The sequence below is a fragment of the Hypanus sabinus genome, chromosome 27 (assembly GCF_030144855.1).
Source record: "Hypanus sabinus isolate sHypSab1 chromosome 27, sHypSab1.hap1, whole genome shotgun sequence".
NCBI classification, from domain to species: domain Eukaryota; kingdom Metazoa; phylum Chordata; class Chondrichthyes; order Myliobatiformes; family Dasyatidae; genus Hypanus; species Hypanus sabinus.
The window spans coordinates 19,296,840-19,320,334 of NC_082732.1; the positions used below are offsets into that span (position 1 = coordinate 19,296,840).

The 23,495-nt window shown below is 42.4% G+C and overlaps 1 protein-coding gene across 1 annotated transcript in view; it reads right to left on the reverse strand.

Moving 5' to 3' along the window:
* Positions 1-9,174: 9,174 nt before the first annotated feature.
* The window catches only part of LOC132382033 (uncharacterized), a 103,661-nt gene continuing 89,340 nt past the window's right edge, over positions 9,175-23,495 (reverse strand). The window contains exon 2 of the mRNA XM_059951851.1: positions 9,175-9,258. Coding sequence (XP_059807834.1) covers positions 9,240-9,258 — 19 coding nt within the window. The 3' untranslated portion in view covers positions 9,175-9,239. The remainder of the gene's footprint in view (positions 9,259-23,495) is intronic.

Consider the following 23,495-nt stretch of genomic DNA (forward strand, 5'->3'; position numbering starts at 1 on the left):
GCCGGCACAGTCAATTTATCTCTTCCTCCCCTCCTCCCTCGAATATGCAGGTCGTTTCCTAGCAACAGTTCCGTTAGCACTGGCCCCTTTCCAGCAGAGGATCTCAAATGGATAAGGTCTGCTAGCAGGTTATTTTGTTGTGGGTGGCTTTGCCACTGAACTTAATCCAATCCTTGTCTTAAAACTCGAAATGCAAAAAGATATGGTTAACATGAAGGGCACCATCTTTAAGCACTGGGGCTTGCCTTGCCTACCAGAGTCCACGTAGAACATAGAACATAGAATAGTACAGCACATTACAGGCCTTTCAGCCCACAATGTTGTGCCGACCTTCAAACCCTGCCTCCCATATAAACCCCCACCTTAACTTCCTCCATATGCCTGGCTAGTAGTCCCTTAAACTTTACTAGTGTATCTGCCTCCACCACTGACTCAGGCAGTGCATTCCACGCACCAACCACTCTCTGAGTGAGAACCTTCCTCTAATATCCCCCTTGAACTTCCCTCCCCTTACCTTAAAGCCATGTCCTCTTGTACTGAGCAGTGATGCCCTGGGGAAGTGGCATTGGGTGTCCACTCTGTCTATTCCTCTTAATACCTTGTACACCTCTATCATGTCTCCTCTCATCCTCCTTCTCTCCAAAGAGTAAAGCCCTAGCTCCCTTAATCTCTGATCATAATCCATACTCTCTAAACTGGGCAGCATCCCGGTAAATCTCCTCTGTACCCTTTCCAATGCTTCCACGTCCTTCCTATACTGAGGCAACCAGAACTGGACACTGTACTCCAAGTATGGCCGAACTAGAGTTTTATAGAGCTGCATCATTATATCGCTTCTCTTAAACTCTATCCCTCGACTTATGAAAGCTTACACCCCATAAGCTTTCTTAACTACCCTATCTGGCTGTGAGGCAACTTTCAGGGATCTGAGATCCCTCTCCTCCACAGTACCAAATATCCTGCCATTTACTTTGTACTCTGTAGCTACTTTGTAGCTGAGTTGATGTTACAAAAATTTCATTGTCTTACACTCAGAAAAACAATTGCTTTTTTTTGTATAAGTGTCCATGTAGCGTCTTAGAGTTATACAGCAAGGACACAAGCCCTCTAGCCCAACTCGTCCATGCTAATCAAGATGTCTATCTGATCTAGTCCCACTCACCTGCATTAGGTCAATATCCCTCTAAACCCTGTCTATCCATGTTCCTATTGAAATGTCTTTTAAAGACAGTAATTGTAATCACCTCCATTGCTTCCTCTAGTAGCTCATGCCATATAACCATCACTGTGTGAAAAGTTGTCCTTCAGATCCAGATTAAATTTTCCCCTCTACTATGCTCTCCAAATTCAGATTCCTGTACTCTGGGGAAAAGACTGTGATCATCCATTTATTCCACCCCCCCCCCCCAATTATTTTATAGACCTCTTTAAAGCACTTGACTTCCCATACATGAAGGAAAATGTCCCAACTTAATAAATCTGTCCTTGTAACAAAAGATCTTCAATCCCGGTAATATCCTGATGGCACCCTTATTCATTCCGTCTGCACCTTTTCCTGCTAATAACATCCTTGCTATAGCTGAATGACCAGAACTGCACACAATACTCCAAACATGGTCTCCTCAATGATCTGTACTGATGTAACATGGCGTCCCTACTCCTATACTCAGTGACGAAGGCAAGCATCCCAAATGGCTTCTTGGTCACCCTGTCCACCTTTGTAGTAAGGCATCTTCCAGAGCAATACCACAAAGAATTCAAAGCCTTGCCACATAAGGAGATGTCAGAAAAGGGATGTTATAGGCAACAACTTAAAGCGAGGTGGAAAAGTTTAGAGACTGTATTCTAACAATGTGGGTCAGAGACAGCTGAAAGCATAAACACCAATCATCTAGTAATGGAAATTGGGCTCTATACAAGGGAAGAACTGGATGAATGCAGGGTTAACACAGAATTTTGAGGATATGGAAGGATACAGGAGGACATAGGGAGAAAGCACACAAGGGTCTTGAAGCTTAGGTGGACGAATTGAGGTGTTCAACAAAACAGTCTCCTATCAGAATTTGAATTTGGAAACTATATTATACCTTATCTCCCGCCTAGGTAGCCTCCTTCCTGCCGGCATGAACATCCAACTCACTGACCTCCATTGATACCCCCACCCTTGATGCTGTCTGGCCTGCTGAGTTCTGCCAGCATTTCGTGCTTTTTTAATTTATTTCCAGTGTTATGAATGTGAAGCAACTCTGAGGGGCCGAAGGGTACAAAGTCGCCCCCTCAGGAAATGAGAGAGAGACATGCAGAATCCACAACCAGGTGGAATGTGTCCTGGCCTCAGCAAGACGGAACCATTGATAACAGCCATTGTCTCTTGGAGACGGAATTATGTATTGAGTACTGTACTATTCATCGAAACCCGTCAGGGGACAACCAGAGTGGTCTGGTTGAGGGATTACATCATCCCAACCTGATTGACATCTGAGACCCCATGAGTAAGGATAAAAGAGGGTCTGGGGAACAACCCCTTCAGACGCACCAGGAGAAATGCTAGAAATCTCGTGACAGCGTTTGATAGTGAAAGCCGGTGGGTGCTCATGTGCGTTCTCCCTTGCCTGGGTGGCGGGCTCACCACGGAAGAACAGCTTAGCTAAAGGAGAGGTCACATTTGAACGGCCACGACAAAGAGACACCTGACGGATCGAAATCATAAAGGTTGGAAAAACCCGTAGCGATAACTGTTCCCATTCTATTCCTATTTCTCTCTCTCTCCAACCAAGTGCAACACAACGACAGCCAAAAGACAGCCGCTTGTGGAACTGCAGTGAACTTTATATTTCCATCGGACAATTCATTATCCCCTAGACAACGACAGAGTTTATTTCTTATTGATTATTATTATACCCGCACTTTTAGATTTAGTATTGATGACGTATATTATCTGTATATTTGCATTGATATTATTTTTGTGTATTTTTACTAATAAATACTGTTAAAAATAGTACCATCAACAGACGTCTCCATCTTTGCTGGTAAGTGACCCAGTTACGGGGTTCGTAACACCAGCATCTGCAGATTCACTCCAGTCTCCTATCAGAATTTGATTACCCTAACATGATGGAAACTATATTATGAGCATCAAATGTAATTAACTAAGTTGGGAGAATGATAAGTGAATCTTTGCTTTGCCTCGAAGGACTGTTGAACTCCCTGGATAGAGAGAAGGAAAGACACTTTTCTCTTTATGTGCCTCCTGTAGTTGTATGAGGAAATGCCACGAGAAGGGAAGCAATTAGTGGAGATGGAAAAATCAACCAGGGGATCGTGGAAAGAACAGTCCCATCAGAATGAGAAAGGGGAATAGAATGTCTAATGCTGGAATCCTACTGGAGGTAGTAGAAATTATGGAAATTGATCTCCTGACTGACTCAACTTCCACCTGCGACAGCTCATCCTGCATAATGCCCAGCATGGTGCCCAGCATTTTCACCACGGGATTCTGAAGGGCCATTCCCTTCACTACTTCTGGTTTGTTCTTCCTTCTCCACAACCCACTCTCCTTCCCACAGCGTTTTTGTGTGCAACGTTGGAGATGCAGTATCATTCCATCTCTCCAGGGTTCCAAAGCAATCTAAGTGAAGCAGCAAATCACTTGTATCACGTTCAGTGCTCACAATGTGGTCTCCTTTATACTGGAAGAAATCAAATGCACATTGGGTGACCGCTTTGCAGAACACTTCCATCCAGCTGGAAACATTCTATTGACCTTCCAGTTTCTTGCCATCTTACTCCTCCCTCTTTCCCTCATTTTTGAGTTTTCTTTCCTCTTCTTCCTACATTGGTGCAATGACTCCCAACTCCCCAATGTGTTTCATTTTCCTCTGTTTCCATGTGCCAAGTTTTACATTGTTACCTTGACAACATAATCCCAACTCTTCCATACACATTCCCTTTGTCCTTTCCATCTTCCTCTTTCTTCAATTTAAAACACACTTGTCTTCTCATTTCCCACTTTTAACAGAGGATCATTAAGCCTAAACATTGATTCTGTTTTGGTTCGCACAATCATACCTCTTGAATATTTCCAGCACTAATTCTTTTTGTTTCAGTTGTCCAACTATTCCAGTTACTACAGGACTTACTTTACAGCCAACTAAATGGAAAGGCCAGCCCTCTGGGACAGTGACTTAATTTGTAAGCACTTTGATATGGTGCATACTGTGAAACAATATTAACCGTTGGCATTAATTACAAGAAAAATATTTGGATTCATTTTCCTGAATGATGGCACCTGCTATCTTTGCAGATGCTTCAGTACAAAACAAGTTCAATAAATATTTGAAATCATAACCAGGAAACCAATTAAAAAGAAACAAATATCATTCCTCAGCCTGGTAAAGCCAATCTCCTTAAACCCCAATATACTTTGAATACACACAGACTGCATGCCATCTGCCTCACGGCTATCGCAAGTCATTGCTTTGAGTATTATGCTCTGCAGAACTGCAGATTATACGTTAAAATGTATACCATTCAAACTTGTGATTAGTATTTTGCTGCTTGACTGGATAAAAGCCTCCTTTCTGGACTGAGCGTCAGCTTAGATGATAAATGTTCCATCATACCAGTCACTTCACCCACAACACACAGTCTGGGTGACTGACATCTGCCCTTCACAGCAGCAAACAGAGTGAAAAGCAAATGAACTTGCACTCAGCATCAATCAAACTCTTCCATATCGAAGACATGAGAGGCATGGAGTAAACGTCCCGATGCAGGCCCTGATGTTTGCAACTATAAGATCAGGGTCCAATTCCGCTACTGTCTGCAAGGAGTCAGGACACTCTCCCTGTGACTGCGTAGGTTTCCTCCCAGTGCTCCGGTTTCCTCCCACATTCCAAAGATGTACGGTTAGGGTTAGTGAGTTGCGGACATGCTATGTTGGTGCTGGATGCATAATGGCACTTGCTGATTTGATTTGACGTAGAACAACGCACTTCGCTGTCCATTTCCATGGGAAACATCTTCTCATGATAAGAAGGTGGATGCCGTTCTGAATGCAAGCTGCCGACTTATCACAGGTTGTTCAAAACCAACAGCCCATATATCTTGGCGGGTATCACTCCCCAATATAAGAAGAATGGTAGCCAGCAAGAAAGAACGATTCCATCAGATGAGAGGCACCCTCTACATGGGCACACACCCACACCCAGCCGTCCAAAGGCAAGGAAGAGCTTCATGTACAGTGTTATTCCATTACAATCAACCCCATCTGAAGCCCGCATCACCTTGTGGGAAGACCGGCTCGCCAGTCTCAAACAACCCCCAACGATGGAAATTCCACCGGATGAAAGCCCTCCCCCAGAAGCTAATACAACTGGGCGACCTGGAAGTGCCTTAACAGACTTAGGACTGGTGTAGGTCATTCAAAGGTGTCACTAAGCAAATGGGGATGTACAACCAGCCCGACATCTTGTGAATGTGGAACTGAGCCACAAACTCTGCAACTTCTCCTGCAGTGCCCATCGCTAGAGGAACCCTGTACTGGTGCAGATCTTGCCGAATTCAACAAGGTGCAAAAATGTGTCCAGTTCTGGCTGGGCCATTTACAGACAGTCTGTGGACATGATAAGAAGGTTTCCATGTGATTGTGACAAGAAAGCTAATCCTCCTTAAATCTCTTGACCCAAAATACCAAAGCCTCCAGAGATGCTGCCCAACACACTGAATTCCTGCAGTGTCTTTTTTTGTGCAGCTGGATCCTGGACTTCTTGTCAGATCGCTGGCAGGTGGTAAGAGTGGGCTCCCTCACCTCTGCCCCCTGACCCTCAACACAGGAGCCCCTCAAGGCTGTGTCCTAAGCCCCCTCTTTGACACTCTGTATACCTATGACTGTGTCACCGCCCACAGCTACAATCTGCTAATTACATTTGCTGATGATACTACATTGATTGACTAATTTAAAATAATGATGAGGCAGCCTACAGAGAAGAAGTCATCACCCTGACACAGTGGTGTCAAGAGAACAACCTCTTCCTCAATGTCGCAAAGACAAAGGAGCTGGTTGTGGACTACAGGAGGAATGAAGACAGTTTAACCCCTATTTGACGTTAATGGATCTGGGTTGAGAGGGTGAACAGATTTAAGTACCTCGGCATCCACATCACCGAGGATCTCACGTGGTCTGTACACAGCAGCTGTGTGGTGAAAAAAGTACAGCAGCACCTCTTTCACCTCAGACAGTTGAAGAAGCTTGGGATGAGTCCCCAAATCCTAGGAACTTTCTACAGGGGCACAATTGAGAGCATCCCGACTGGCTGCATCACTGCCTGGTACGGGAACTGTACTTCCCTCAACTGCAGGACTCTGCAGAGAGTGGTGCCGACAGCCCAGTGCATCTGTAGATGTGAACTTCCCACTATTCAGGACATTTACAAGGACAGGTTTGTAAAAAGGGCCTGAAGGATCATTGGAGACCCAAGTCACCACAATCACTAACTGTTCCGGCCACTACCATCCGGGAAACGGTACTGCAGCATAAAAGCCAGGACCAACAGGCTCTGGGACAGCTTCTTCCACCAGGCCATCAGACTGCTTAATTCATGCTGAGACAATTGTATTCCTATGCTATATTGACTGTCCTATTGTATATACAATTTATTACAAATTGCCCATTGCACGTTTAGACGGAGATGTAACGTAAAGATTTTTACTCCTCATGTATGGTGAGGGATGTAAGAAATACAGTGAATTCAATTCAAATTTTTCCTTTCATACTGAATCAAGGTAAATTGTCCAATGCTATTTTAACAGCCAGTTTAGTCTCAGTAAATTTATACATTCATCAACCACACCTTCCACTGCATGCCTAGAAAAGCTGATTAATGACCTTTGGTGATGTTAACGCATTGAGTACAATCAATCAAGTATCCTGCTTCTGGTTTCTGTTAGAAATCTCCACACAACCTCCATCTCACTTGCCACCAGTCCAAGTTTCAATCCCTCTGTCTGTTAATGACAGCACTGACCTGCAGAATTGACAGAAGAAAAACAACAAGAAGACTCCCTTCCAGGGAGTTCTAAATCCCTGTAATGTCATCCTTAGATCTCCTCAAACAAAAGAAGCTTTACATTTAAATAATCATCTAGATCTTTCTTTTAATATTTTGAGCAATCATTGGTGGGGTTGTCATGGTTACCAACTTGCAAGTACATTCTAAGTGAATTTAGATGCAGAGATGGTTGGATTTGTTTTTCAATTGTTTGCCCCTGGAGTGAGCATTGGTTGCCCCCAATTGCACACAATATTATCTCCCACCACTTCTAAGTAAACCTTAATGAGCAAATTTACACACCAAATTAATTTGAGATCCACCTCAAATGTACAGGTGAGTATAAGGCCACTGTCTATCCAGGATCGGGCCCAGTCCCATGGTGACCATTCAGGGCTCCGGCCCAGTTGGTTACTGAGTCCTGCCCAGCAATGTGGCTAAAGAAGTGAAATCTCTCCTACGAATCTGCCATTCCAGGAGGGACATCAGCGTTAGCAATATAACTTCAGGGATGAGCTATACACAGGCACCTTCTTGTGGTTCCCATCCCATTCAGTAGAGAATGTGCCCACACAATCAAGTGACTAGCCTAGAACCTCTGGTAATTTAGGCCCACCCTAAGTACATAACCCAACACTCAGGAACCACTTCCATTAAGCAGTTACCTATCCTGTGCACAGACCAGTGGGAAAAGCTAAACACTGAGCACTGTTAGTCAAGCAACAAAATATCACAGGTGTGGGAGACATAAATGTAATTGCCAAAAAGAACATCAAATAAAGAATTCAGGAGAAACTCCTTTCCCCACAGTTCAAGTATGGAATGTGTTCCTAAAGAGAGCTCTGCAGCAGTTAGATTCTTCCAACGCAATACTGCCCATTTGGTCCAAGTGGTTCTCACAGGTTTTTATATTCCCCGTTAGTCTCTTCCCCGTGCAACCTCATCTATCACCATCTGAATATCCGTTTCTAGCTTCCTGTTAAATGCATCGATGGAGCTGTTATGTTCAGTAACTCCTCAGCTCAGTTACCCATTAACAACATCAATACTCATAGTTTAAATAAAGGCATTCAGGGGAAAGAAACAAAAATGAATTAATCCTAATTTGTGGCTGTGATTTGATTTTTTAGGATGTGTACAGGTTCTGACACATTGTTAAATCCCTAGTCACCATATTCATACAAGTAAGACATAATCAAACGTGGCACGGCAATCTCTTTGGAAACAAAACGAGCTTCTTCGATGCATTGTATAATATCTCACAAGAAGTGGTTGGGAATAAATAAATAATCGAGTAACACGGCCAGTGCGGTTAAACAGGAGCTCCTTGCTATAATGTCAGAAACTTGGATGAACTGGGTTATTAAAACTCCTTGCTCTGACAGGCACCAGTCATGGTTCATATACTGCCTCTCGTGACACATGGAATTATGCAAATCCTCCTCTTGCCTCCTGTCACCGCAGGCTTCTCTCTGCAAAATCTGGAGAGCAGTCATGGCTGTCATGTGTGTGGCCTCCAAGGCCTACGAGAAGAGATCATTAATACCACCCGGTGTTTATTTAATCTGCTCCAGTGCTAACTGCTGGTTAATGTCCATCCTCAATAAGATACAGCAAAAACAAATGTATACAGGGAGGGACTTTACCTCAGCTTTCGCCTCTTGTAAAGTGTAATGGGGTGGGTTGATCAGACCTGAAAGGCCCAAACTAATTTGAATGGCTATAAATACACTAAGAAACTTAAGCCTAATTTATTATCATTAAACAGAAAGCATGTATAAATCACACTAAATGCCACGTGGTAAATTACAAAGATTTCGGGGCTCTTGATTCCCAGCCGCCGCTTGATTGCCACTGTTTTCAGGGGAGCTCCAAATAGCATCTCGTGAAATCACCCTGTGTTGTAATGTGAGTATTATTAAAAGTAAGTTAATACTAATCGGGTAGCTGTTGGTGGCAAGAGGCGGGATCCGGGGCTAGCGGGGTTTTTACTTCCACTCCTTTTACTCCCAGTATGCATTGTGTATAGTTCCTCCACCCATGCCACACGAGGTACCTGGAAGCCTCTGTATGTAGATATCATTTACCTTCCCAGATAAAGACGCTCTTTCGGCCATCAAGTTGTCAAGTGGTCTTTTTGTAAAGCAAAAGTTACCTCATCCTGGGTCTGTCCTGGGTACCTATCTTGGTCTAGGTGGAGTTTCTAGAACTGAACAAGAGGTGCCTCAATAAATAGGGCATCACTCCACAAGTACCGAGAGACACACACAGACACAGATAAATCATTGGTCTTTTGCCCCTAGTACCTGACACTAAGAGCAATTTCAGAGGCATTAGCAAACACTTAATAAACCTGGAGCATAAGCATACAACTGCTATTAACAGACATTTAACAAACCTACAATGCTAAACTTACATCCTGAAAGTTCACAAAGAGCTAAGGTGTCGCCTGGAATTGTTCAGACCTTCATCTAATACTATTACAAAAACTAACACAGCGCTTGTCCGTTTGCCTGTTTATGAGACCAAGAGAAAGGCACAGGTAGCAAAGTGCAAACAAATCAGAAGGGAACCTTCCCCAAATGCTATGTATTCGCACTCACAATTAAAGGGTCATGGCAGCACAACAGGCTGCTGGACTAGCAGCCAGTTTTTGGGACTAATGATCTAGTGACGGAGTGGACAGGGTGGAAATGTCTGATACCAAAGGGGGACGTGACGGGTCAGTTTTTTACCCAGAGAGGGGTGGATGCCTGGAATGCACTGTCTGATATGGTGATAGAGGCAAATACATTGGAGGCTTTTAAGAGACGTTTAGATTGGCACACGAGAGTGAGGAAGATGGAGGGATGTGGACGTTGTTAAAGAGAAAGGGAGTCACTTTTAGTGCCTTTTGATTTACTGTTTAGCTGGTTCAGCACAACATTGTGGGCTGAAGGGCCTGCTCCTGGCCCACGTTCCATGATACAAGTCCAAATCGCACTATGGAAGCTGGAGTGTTTAAAGTTAAAGGAAATAAAGATACCTAGACTTAAACTGTGATCCTGCAGGGTATAAAATATGATTTAGATCAGGAAAAATGTCTTCACCCTGAGGGTGGTGAGCCTTTTGAATTTTCGACTACAGAAGCAGTGGGGGCCATGTTATAAATATACTCACGCAGGAGTCAAACACACCTCTTGGTGCTAAGGGGGTCAAAGGATATGGTGGAAGGCAGTAACAGACTACCGAAGTAGATGCTTAACCATGGTCCAGTTGAATGATGGAGTTCAGATCAACTAATTTGTTCCTCAGCTCGAGAGCTGTAGTGATGACCTTTCTAATGAGACCACATCAGGTGGCCGAACTGTTAGCTTTCGTAACTTCCAGAAATTAACCGAATTCAAAGGAAGACATGGCAATCCAAAATGTGAGCAATGCACACAAAATGCTGGAGGAGCTCAGCATCTGTGGAAAAGAGTACAGTCGATGTTTCCCATCGAGACCCTTCAGCAGGATTGGACCCTGCAGGACCCTCCAGCATTTTGTGTGTGTTGCTTGGATTTCCAGCATCTGCGGGCTTTTCTTTGCTGGTGATCTGAAACGCGGGTTTAACTTGGTGCTTAAACGAGGCGTGCACAATCACTTCGTAACGTGATGTCGTATGCAGTTCACTTATTTCTACATATAACCTGTAAAGAGTTATTGAAACGAACAAGAGTGCTTAATCAAACAACACTGAAAATACTAGAGAGACTCAGGAGGCCAGACAGTATTTATGAAAAATGTGTTTAAGACCAAGATCCTTTATTAGGACTGTTTACCTTTTTCCACAGATGATGCCTGACCTGCCGAGTTCCTCCAGCATTTTGCTTGGGTTGCTTTGGATTTCCAGCATCTGCAGATTTTCACAAGCACAAAAAAATAATCTTTGTAACACTGAAGAAGATTGAGCAGAGCAGTAACGAATCCCTAAACAAAAGCAGGAACTGCTGAAAATATTCTGCAGGTCAGACAGCATCTGTGGAGAGAGATAGAGTTAATGTCTCACATTGATGACTTTTCAGGTCCCACCGAATGTTTCTGTTTTTAGTTTAGATTTCCAGTTTCTGCAGTATCTTGCTTCTGGATAGCAAAAAATGTACAATATCAAGAATGGTTCAAGGACAGAGAGTTGAATGCCTTATTGTTTATCATGTCCTGTCTTAATGGTTCTGCCCCGCCACGATTTAGTCCACTCTCCTCGACACTGAGTTTGAGGCAGTATTGTGCCCCAGCTGCTCCGGGCTTTAGAGTCCTCATGGCAATTTGCCTCTGTGTGATGGACTGAGACTGACACCATGGGCCTAATTTGGTTGCTCCCGGCTTCAGATTTATGGACTCAATTTCGTTTTGAATGCTGATGCTTGCTTTATTGTTTGCATGACTTGATTTGATTTGGGTTTTTTTTTCTCTGCGCATGGGGCGTTGGTCCTTTTTTAAAAATTGGGTTCCTTCAGGTTTCTTCTTGTGTGGCTGCCTGTAGGCAAAATGAATTTCAAGGTTGTATAATTCATACATACTTTGATAATATAATGTACTTTGAACATTGAAGACTATGATGTGTAAACACGCAAGCATTTGTGAAAGGAAGAATGTTCCAGAATATTATAGAATTCTTTTGGATTTCAATCTATATGCCACAAAGAAGGTCAAAGATGGCAGGAGTTTCAATCAGAATTACTATTGTTCAGGATGCTGGTGGGTGAATTATTGCACCGTCCTCCCCTTAACTGCTTAATTGCCAACTCATTTGCTCTCGCCAGTCTTTCATTAGGCAACCTAGTCTGTGTGTTAATAACTTGTCCTTGAGAACCAATAGCTTGCCACATATGAGAGGCTTGCTTCTTATCAGATTTCAAAGGCACGATTGAATTATTAACAAACAAGAGAAAATCTGCAGATGCTGGAAATCGAAGCTGCATTCTGAATGCTGGAGGAACTCAGCAGGTCAGGCAGCATCTATGGAAAAAAAGTGCAGTCGGCGTTTCGGGCCGAGACCCTTGTGATTCGTTGGTTATTCAGGTCATTAACTTCATAGCAGCTGCTTAGCTGGCTACGCACTCCAATTCAAGATACGAATCAGACTCTTTATAATATATTTGCATATTGATTTTAGCTGAAGACAGTTTTTCTTTTAGTTCAAATGCTCTTTCTATTCCACATCACCAAAGAGCAAATGCAAAATTGTGGCTTGTAAAGAGGAAGACAAACTTCTTTCCCACCCTCCTAGCATTGTATATCCCAACAATGACAAAGGGAAAGCCCCCTCCTCAGCTGACTCCTGCCCCAGAACCATGTTTTAATCTGGTACTTATTAACCCTGATAAATCTTGTCTTATTTGGCTTTACTGTCCAGTGAAGAAGAGCTTTGGAAATGAATACATTCAATGTAGAAAGGAAAGACAGGAGAGAGCGATAGAGATAGAGAGATAGATAGAGTAAAATAGAAAATAGACAGAGATAGAGTGATAGATAGAATGAAATAGAAATTGAGATAGAGAAACAGTGAAAGATTGAGATAGAGAGATAGATTGAGATGGATAGATGGAGAGAGAAGAAAGAGTGAGAGAGAAAAAGAAAATAGGACCACAAATGTAAATAGACATTTGGATTGGAGATGAAAATGATAAAAGGTGAAAAGAAAAGTGAGCACAAAATATTAAATAATCCTAATGAATATTTTATCTGATCATTCAAAGTGGAAAGCATGAACAAAATTACCTCTGAACTTTTCAATGAGAAAGGAAGTTCAAGCTTCAATCCTATCAACTTCAACTCCATTGATGCAAACAGGAGTGTGTACACCAACAATCCCCACCCCCCTGTACTGAAGTCTCTTGTTTTACTGACATTGAGGAAAAGGTAGCCATCAACGCACCATGTCACTGGGCTCTCTATCTCCTTCCTATACTCCAAGCCATCATTATTTAAGATTTTGCCCACTGTGGTGGTGCTATCTACAAACCTGTAGATGGATTAGAGCAGAGTCTGGCCACACAGTCGTGAGTGGATATGGAGTACAATAGGAATACACCAATGTGGAGAACAATCCTGGCAGAGATGATGCTGCTTATCTTACTGATTGTGGCCTTTTGGTCAGAAAATCAAGAACCCATTTGCAAAGGGAGGTGTCAAATCTCAGGACGAGCTCATCTATCAAATGGCCTTTGAAAAAATCTCAAGGTAAATTTATTATCTGTATCAAAGTTCAAAATAAGTTTATTATCAAAGTACATATTTGTCACCAGATATAGCTCTAAGATTCGTTTTCTTGCATGCACACCCATTAAATCCAAGAAACACAATAGAATCAATGAAAGACCATACTCAACAAGATGGACAAAGCAAACAATGTGTGAAAGACAACGAACTGTGCAGATTCAAACACTCATCGACACAAAGCAAGTAGAGGAAGGGATAAGCACACACCCCTGCAGTGCACTTGTGCTGGTAGTGAGCGAAAAGGAGGTTTTCTTGCTAATCTGTATTTATTGAATCTACCAGAGAGTAAATCGAGGATTCAGTTGCGCAAGGAGGCATGAAGACACAGGTCTTAGAGCTTAGTGATGAGTTTCGAGGGGTTGGTAATGTTTAATGCCGAACTGTACTCAAAGAGCATCCTAACACATGCATCTTTGTTGTCCAGGTTTTCCAGAGTCGAGTGAAGGACCATTGAGAACATACAAACCCTTACAATCTGCATCAGAATTGAACTCTAAACTCCCATACGCAAACTGTAATCATATCCCACTGACCGCTACACTACTGTGGTGCCCGTTTCATATTTGTACTGGTATTTATTGGGAATTGCAACGATTATCAGTTCTGTTGAGTACCTGGTATTCTTGGATGAATCACAGCATGAAAGGAGATTTCAAATTAGGTTTTATTTAAATAATGTTTTTATGACGATTTGCACAGAATCAACTTACAATAGATTGACTTCTCCCTAAGAGTTCTATAAATGTACGAACTCAAAGAAAAGCTGCATGGAAGATAATGAAAAAAATTAAAGTGCTGGAAATATTCTTTGAAGGTGTTTCTTTGCCGTTCCGTTGCCCATTCTCATAGATCCTGATTATTTTATCAACGGGTTACAGCCAGAGAATCTGTTTAGCCTTTTGTCTGGGTCTCAGATGTGGACAGCCTTGTACTGAATGGGGATGGTTTTGGCAGCATGACTGAATATTTAGTGGGGTGGGGTAACTCAGTATGTTTTAGGTGAAATATCAGGATAGACAAAACTAAAACCATCTGTTACCTCCTAAATGGAAAACCTGACCAACATTTGCCTCCTCATCATTACCATTGAAAGGATATCCCTTAATTCATCTACAGTGTGTACAGTTTTGCTATGTGTCAGTAGACTGCTGCATTTGCTTACATAACAGAATAATCCAGTGGTTGCTTAATTGCCATGTAAGATTCCACTTGTTACGTGATTAAATCTTGCATGAATTTTCATAGTGTCCAGGTCAAAGTTCTTAAAGAATTACAAATCAGGGAAGCGTTTGAACCTCAGGGATTGTTGACCAGTGTAATGTTCAGATACTTGAGCCAGCTTCAGTCTTTGTTCAATACAATATAAGTAGCTTCAGTATTTCAGTTTTTAATGAGAGTTCTGTGACACATTTATTTATTTATTGAGGTATAGCCACGGGACCTAATTATCTGATCTAATCAGAGACTAATCTCGGGACAATTGTTATAATGATCATTTAATCTACTAATCTGCTGGACTGTGGGAGGAAGCCAGAACACTGGAGGAAACCTGGTGTGTGTGTGTGTGTGTGTGTTTGTGTGTGTTTGAGTGGAATCTTGGAATCTTTTATTTTGCCTCCTGTTCTTATTGTTACATTCATTGTTTCAGTATATACTGAGTAAAAGCTAGTTGAGAAGTAAAGAGCTGAGTTGCTGGTGTGACCCAGTGTCCATCTAAGCGTCAAAGGAGCAGTGTAAAGTATTAGCCATTGATTTTTGGTATTTCCTATCTGGACAGAGAGTGGAAGATGCTGGAGCAAATTTGCTTAGTGGAAGTGTGTCCACCTTTTCAGCTGTGCTGTATTAACTCTCGTGTGCTTTCCTTCGGACTCCACTCCTTTTGTTAGTTCATCCCCAGCAGGCTATGTAGCTAGAAGTCCATTAACACTATTTGTAATGAAAATCTGTCCAACTCTCTTTTAAGAGAGTTTGTAACTGCACTAACCATTTCAGGCAGCAGCACATTCTGTGTATCTCTCCCCTCTGAGAACAAGTGACACTTAATTCCATTATTTGACCTTTTCATCCAAATTCTGTTGTCAAGCTCTGTGGTTCATTCTCTCCATGTCCAATTCACAATGACTGTATTCATTTCTATCTTATCAATTCCTTTCGCCAATTTAAATGCTTGTATCCTGTCCTTCTCTAACCCTCTTTGCTGTAATAAGAAAACTTAAGTTCCTCTCAACCTGTCTTTGTGACAGAAATCACAAGAGTGTGGCTTACAACACCAGCTCTGTACTGGATATGTCAGCTTGTTTTACACATTTGAGATTTATTTCAAAATATTAACGTCTCTTAGCTGAAGCACAGATACCCAAAATTGTAGAAGTTATGTAGAATTGTAGAAGTTCCTTTTGCTTCCCAAGGGCACTGACAAAGACTGGAGCACAGTTTCACTCTGCTCCTAGATCACTTTCCTCAGCAGGGCTCGGCACAAGCTGGGCGGCACAGCAGCATAACGGTTGGCACAACGGTTTACAATACCAGAGGCCCGGGTTCAATTCCTGTCACTGACAGTGAGGAATGTTCTCCCCATGACCACATGGGTGATAGGATTGGGCCGAGCCAGCATGGATTTACCAAGGGCAAATCATGCTTGACTAATCTATTGGAGTTTTTTGAGGATATAACCAGGAAGGGTTAGACAAGGGAGATCCAGTGGATGTAGTGTACCTCGATTTTCAGAAGGCATTTGATAAGGTCCCACATAGGAGATTGGTGGGTAAAATCAGAGCTCATGGCATTGGGGGGAAGACATTGACATGGATAGAAAACTGGTTGGCAGATAGAAAGCAAAGGGTAGCGGTGAATGGGTGTTTCTCGGAATGGCAGGTGGTGACTAGTGGGGTGCCACAGGGCTCGATATTGGGACCACAGCTGTTTACGATTTACATCAACGATTTAGATGAAGGCATTGAGAATAACATCAGCAAGTTTGCTGATGATTCTAAGCTGGGTGGCAGTGTGACATGTGATGAGGATGTTAGGAGAATTCAGGGTGATTTGGATAGGCTGGATGAGTCGGCAGATACTGGGCAGATGACGTTTAATGTGAATAAGTGTGAGGTTATCCACTTTGGGAGTAAGAACAGGAAGGCAGATTATTATCTGAACGGTATAGAGTTAGGTAAGGGAGAAATGCAAAGAGATCGAGGAGTCCTTGTTCATTAGTCACTGAAGGTGAATGAGCAAATGCAGCAGGCAGTGAAGAAGGCTAATGGAATGTTGGCCTTTATTACAGAGGGAATTGAGTACAAGAGCAAGGAAATCCTTTTGCATTTGTACAGGGCCCTGGTGAGACCACATCTGGAGTATTGTGTACAGTTTTGGTCTCCAGGGTTAAGGAAGGACATCCTTGCTGTAGAGGAAGTGCAGCGTAGATTCACAAGGTTAATTCCTGGGATGTCCAGACTGTCTTATGCAGAGAGGTTAGAGAGACTGGGCTTGTACACGCTGGAATTAAGGAGATAGAGAGGGGATCTGATTGCAACATATAAGATTATTAAGGGATTGGACAAGATAGAGGCAGGAAATATGTTCCAGATGCTGGGAGAGTCCAGTACCAGAGGGCATGGTTTAAGAATAAGGGGTAGGTCATTTAGGACAGAGTTAAGGAAAAACTTCTTCTCCCAGAGAGTTGTGGGGGTCTGGAATGCACTGCCTCGGAAGGCAGTGGAGGCCAATTCTCTGGATGCTTTCAAGAAGGAGCTAGATAGGTATCTTATGGATAGGGGAAACAAGGGATATGGGGACAAGGCAGGAACCGGGTATTGATAGTAGATGATCAGCCATGATCTCAGAATGGCAGTGCAGGCTCGAAGGGCCGAATGGTCTACTTCTGTACCTATTGTCTATTGTCTATTGTCACATAGGTTTCCTCCATGTGCTCCAGTTTGCCCTGGTTTCCTCCCACAGTCCAAAGACCTACTATTTGGTCATTGCAAATTGTCCTGGGTGCCTCAAAGGGCCTTTACCACGTTCTACCTCAATAAATCAAGAATACCCAAATTACAAAACAAAAGGCCCTTTGGTCCGCCAAGCCTGTGCTAGCACCTATGTAACTTTTAACCAGAGCTTTTGCTTTTTTATCCAATTTCGATAAGCATAGCTCCAGCAGGATTCAGTAGTTCCTTTCCTTCTCAACTCATTTAAATTGAAATTCCTCCTATTAAGTTCTGGTATCTTGTTTAGATACGGTTAAGACAAAGCCAAAGGAGAAATATAATCTTACTCCCAAATTTGATAAGAAACAATGTAAGAACCAGGAAGGAAGTGTTAGCAGCAGAACGCTTATTGATCAGAGCATACCTTACTAGTCCATAATGTGCGGGGACTGAACAAAAAGATGGATAGAATAAATCTTCTGCAAGTGTTCTATGGACCAATATTCACGCTTACCATTTTAGGGTAAGTGATTTGGAGGTGCAGTCCGCTGATCATATTAACTTGGTATGCCAAATACTGTATATTTTCTCGCTGGTCAGCTAGCAGAGAATGTCTTTAATCTTCAGGTGTGAGATGCAGGGAAAAACTAGAAAAATAGCTGGCAAACATCTGAGTTTCATTTGAAATAGACTGTGCATTTTAAAATATTTGCAAATGAATTATTTGATGCTTTCAGGGTCTTAACCTGGCGAAGGGATTTATCAGCAAGTACTACACTGCAGTCAGAATTATGTAAAGCCAAGTAAAGGCTTCAGACGATTTACATTTTATGGTGCATTTTTCATTATATTTTGTTTTAATCTTGGGGAAGATATTAATAAATCCTCAGCCTCCACCATATATCAAACGCTGCAATTGCTTTGATCATGAGAGGGTGACAATTTCAACTTCAAAGGTGATGTGCCTTTAACAGGCCATAGATTTCTCCTGCTCTGAACTCTCTCACAGAACTCTGAGGGTTTCTGTGAGATTTTCCTAGCACTGCTAGACAACATTTAGGAGAAAACTTTCAATTGAAAGCTCAATCATTGGAACTATTTGAACAAAAAAGGCTGGAGAACTCCCTCCCTGTCAGTGAACAGCTTAGATCTCTGTTCCAGATGTCCACTTGAACTATTTAGTGGCACTTGTATATTTCAGAAAGATGTAGATTCATATTTTCTCTTTCAGAATTTGAACATAGAAATCAGGCATGAATGAATCAGGTTTCATTTCACCAGCATATGCCATGAAATGTGTTAACTTTATGGCAGCAATATAATGGAATGCATGATAAATAAATACAGAGAAAAAACTGAGTTACAGAAAGTATATATATGTTTATTAAATAGTTAGGTTGAAATAAGTCGTGCAAAAAAAACCAGAAAGTAAGTAGTGAAGTAGGTTTAGGGGTTCAATGTCCATTTAGGAATTGGATGGCAGAGGGGAAGAAGCTGTCCTTGAATCACTGAATGCGTGCCTTCAGGCTCCTGTACCTCCTTCCCGACAGTTACAATGTCAAGAGGACATGTCCTGGGTGGTGGGGTTCTTTAACGCTGGACACCACTTTCCTGAGGCATCACTCCTTGAGGATGTCCTGGATACTGTGGAGTCTAGTCCCTATGATGGAGGTGACTAATCTTACAAGTTCCTGCAGCTTACTTCGACTGAGAGTTTGGTACATGATCTGCAATGCCATTGCTGGTTTTAGCCCCAATATTCTGCCAGTCATTACCTTTCAGGTGGTTAAAGGTGTAATGCTCTTACCTTTTCTCATGACATAAAAGGAGGTAATTTGACACATCAAGCCTCTGCTGGTTCCAAGGGCAATCCCATAAATCCTATTCTTCAGTTTATTTCCTGTCCAAGATGACCATAACCTCCATGCTAATTGTCCCACCACCCACCTACAATAGGGGTAATTTACAGAGGTCAATTTATTAACCCAGCTCCATTTCTGGGAGGAAATGCTGCACCCAGAGAAAGCCAAGGCTGCCATGGAGAGAACAGGCAAAGCCGGTACAGACAGCATTAGAGGTTGGATCTGAGCCTGTGGAAATTGTTGAAGGCAAGTGTTAAAGATAACGTCAGGAAAGGAGAGCCGAGAGCTCTTGTAGACAAGTGAGATTGCCGGAGACACCACTGTTTACTACAGGTGAGTTAGGCTGGGGTTACTGCGGCAGATGAGTGAGGCCTCTTTCGTGAGACATTTCCAGAAAGGTCTTTTCTAAAACACAGTGTCCCTTTACAATATAGTGGGTGCCAGAGACAGGCGAGATAAGAATAAAGGAAGGATATGAAACATACCCAACAAATAAGCCTTTTGTTGATGCTGCTGTTCCTTTTCGTGCCTTGTTGCATTTGCTCAACACTCAACCCAACACAGACGGAAAAGAGCTGACCAGATTCGAACCTGGGACCATTTGCCTCAAGGTCCAGTACTGATGCCACTACACCACCGACTAGATTTTGTTGCCTTCACTAACTTCAAAACATCATAGACTGTCCACTTGAAGTCTTGATTGACTTTAACACCTCTCTTGTGAATGATGATTGATCTTGCGATAAAAGAATTCAAACCTATTCAATTTACAGTGATCGATATCTGTAACTGATAAGCCAATTCCGCACAAGGATAACAGATTTTCGTTCAGACTTCAGAACAGTGTGGGTGACAGAGGCCCATGTTGTTCTCCTTGAGGCGTAAGCAGGCGTGTGTTCTGGGCTGAGTTATTTTAGTTATTTTATTATCGGCAGCCAGAGACCCAAGATGAGACAACAGACTACTCGATGAGCTATTCCAGGAGCAAGTTCCCAAAGTACCCTGGCCAATAACAAACACCAGGCTGCTATAGTATGTGATTTTAACTTTCCACATATTGACTGGGAGTCCTATACTGTAAAAGGACTAGATGGGATAGAGTCTGTAAAATGCGTTCAGGTAAGTTTCCTTCATCGGTACGTAGAAGTCCCAACAAAAGAGCGTGAGATACTGGACCTACTGTTAGGGAATGAGACAGAGCAGATGGCAGAGTTTTGTGTATGCGAACACTTTGCATCCAATGACTACAATGCCATTAGTTTCAAAGTAAATATGCAAAAAATAGGTCTGGTCCGTGGGCTGAGATGCTAATTTGGAGAAAGGCCAGTTTCGGTGGGATCAGAAATGATCTGTGAAGTGTGGATTAGGACAGAGTGTTTTCTGGCAAAGGTGTACATGGGAAGTGGCAGGCCTTCAAAAATGAAAATTTGAGAGTACAAAGCTTCAATGTGCCTGTCAGAATATAGGGTAAAGATAACATCTGCAGGGAACCTTGGCCTTCAAGACATATTGAGGCCCTGCTTAAGAGAAAAAAAGAGGTGCACAGCCAGTATAGGCAAGTAGGAATAAATGAGGTGCTTATGGAGCGTAAGAAATGCGAGTGAATACTTAAGAAAGACTCTAAACAGAAACCAGAAAATTATAGTCCAGTAAGTCTGATATCATATGTGGGAAGGTTATTGGAAGGCATTCTAATGGACCAGATATATAAGTATTTGGATGGACAAGAACTGATTAAGGATAGTCAGCATGGCTTTGTGCGTGGTAGGTCAAGTCAAACCAATCTTATAGAGTTTTTTTGAGGAAGTTACCAGGAAAGTGGATGAAGACAAGGAGGTGGATGTTGTTTACATGGACTTTAGGAAGGCATTTGGCAAGGTCGAGCATGGAAGGTTGGTCAAAAAGGTTCAGTTGCTCTGCATTCAGGATGAGATAGTAAACTGGATTAGACATTGGCTTTGTGGGAGAAGCCAGAGAGTAATAATACAGGTTTGCCTCTCTGACTGGAAGCTGGTGTCTAATGGTGTACTGCAGGGATCATTGCTAGGTCCTTTGTGGTTTGTCATCTATATAAATGATCCGGATGATAATATGTTTAACTGAATCATCACATTTGCACGATGACACCAAGACTGGGGACTGGCAGTGAGGAAGGCAATCAAGGCTTGCACCAATCTGTACCAGCTGGAAAAATGAGCTGAAAACTGACAGACGAAATTTAATGCAGACAAGTGCAAGGTTTTGCACTTCAGCAGAAACAACCAGGGCAGGTCTTGCACAGTGAATGGTAAGGCACTGAGGATTGTGGTAAAACAAAGGGATCTGGGAATACAGGTACATAATTCGTTGAGAATGGCATCACCAGTAGATAAGGTCATAAAGAAAGCTTTAGGCACATTGGCCCTCATAAATCAATGTACTGGGTACAGAAACTGGGAATGTTATGCTGAAGTTGTGTAAGATGTTGATGAGGCTTAGTTTGGAGACTTGTGTGCAGTTTTCTTTACCTACCTGCAGGAAAGCTGTAAACAAGATTGGAAGGGTGCAGAGAAAATTTACAAGGATGTTGCTGGGTCTGATGTACCAGAGTTATAAGGAAAGATTGAATAGGTTAGAATTGTAATCATCAGAATGTAGAAGATTGAGAGGAGACTTGATAAGAGTTATACAAAATTATGGGGGGTATAGATAGGGTAATTGCAAGCAGACTTTTCCCACTGAGACTGCAACCGGAGGTCATGGCCTTAGGATGGAAGGTGAGAAGTTTAAGGGAAACATGAGGGGAATCTTCTTTACTCAGAGGGCCGAGGGAGTGTGGAACGAGCTGCCAATGCATATGAGCTTGATTTTAGCGTTTAAGAAAAGTTTGGATAGGTACATAGAGAGTAGGTATATGGGGGGGCTATGGTCCAGGTGTAGGTCGATGGGAGGAGACAACTTAGATAGCTTTGGCATGGACTACATGAGCAAAAGGGCCTGTTTCTGTGCTGTACTTCCCTGTGACTCTATCAACCCACAACTAACATCTGAAGTACAGCAAACAGTTCAATATTCACACAGCCATTACTGGGGTCATTCTGCACACAGAATTGCTGGTGTAACATAATGATAGACATTGCCTTCAAAGTGTTTAGGTGGATGCAAGCTGCTCTAAAATAATTAACAGTTCCTAATGCATTTCATAAAAACCTCCTGTTTCTCTGTTCTGTACTTAACACATGTTGTCAGATTCTGGTATTCTATTCTCCCTGCCACTGTCAGTAAGGAGTCTGATGAAGGGTCTCAGCCCGAAACGTTGTCTACTCTTTTCTCACGGATGCTGCCTGACCTGCTGAGTTCTTCCAGCGTCGTGTACGTATTCTTCGATCCACAGCATCTGCAGTTGTATTTTTGGACTCTGTACATTCTTCCCGTGACAGCGTGGGTTTCCTCTGGGTGCTCTGGTTTCCTCCCACATTCCAAGGACGTGTGGATTCGGGTTAGTGATCTGCGGACATGTTATGTTGGCGCCTGAATAATGGCGGCACTTGTGGGCTGCCCCAGCATGTCCTCGGACAGTGCTTGTCATTGGCACAAATGAGACATTTCACTGTATTTTTAGATGTACATGTGACAAATAAAGCTCATCCTTAACTTACAATTTAAATGTAGCATTCTTTAAAAGGTGTGTTCTAATATGATGTCTCTAATCTAGGTTGAAATACGGGTCAGCAGAAATCCTACAGAAATTCCAAATTGTAGTAGGACCTGACAAAAGAGGACATTGTCAGAGTCAGAATGAGGTTTATTATCACCGACATGTTACGTGAAATTTGTTAACTTAGCAGCAGCAGTTCAATGCAATACATAATATAGCAGAGAAAAAAATAAAATAAAGATAATAATAATTAAAGTAAATCAATTACAGTATGTATATATTGAACAGATTTTTAAAAACATGCAAAAACAAAAATACCGTTTATTTAAAAAAGTGACGTAGTGTCCAAGGGTTCAATGTCCATTTAGGAATCAAATGTCAGAGGGGAAGAAGCTGTTCCTGAATGGCTGAGTGTGTGCCTTCAGGCTTCTGTACCTCCTACTTGATGGTAACAATAAGAAAATGACATGTCCTGGGTGCTGGGAGTCCTTAATAATGGATGCTGCTTTTCTGAGACACGGCTCCTTGTAGATGTCCTGGGTACTTTGGAAGCTAGTACCCAAGATGGAGCTGACCAGATTTACAACCCTCTGCAGCTTCTTTCGGTCTTGTGCAGTAGCCCCTCCATACCAGACAATGATGCAGCCTGTCAGAATGCTCTCCACGTTACAACTATAGAAGTTTTTGAGTGTATTTGCTGACATGCTAAATCTCTTCAAACTCCTATTGCCACTCTCTTGCCTTCTTTATAACTACATCGATGTGTTGGGACCAGGTT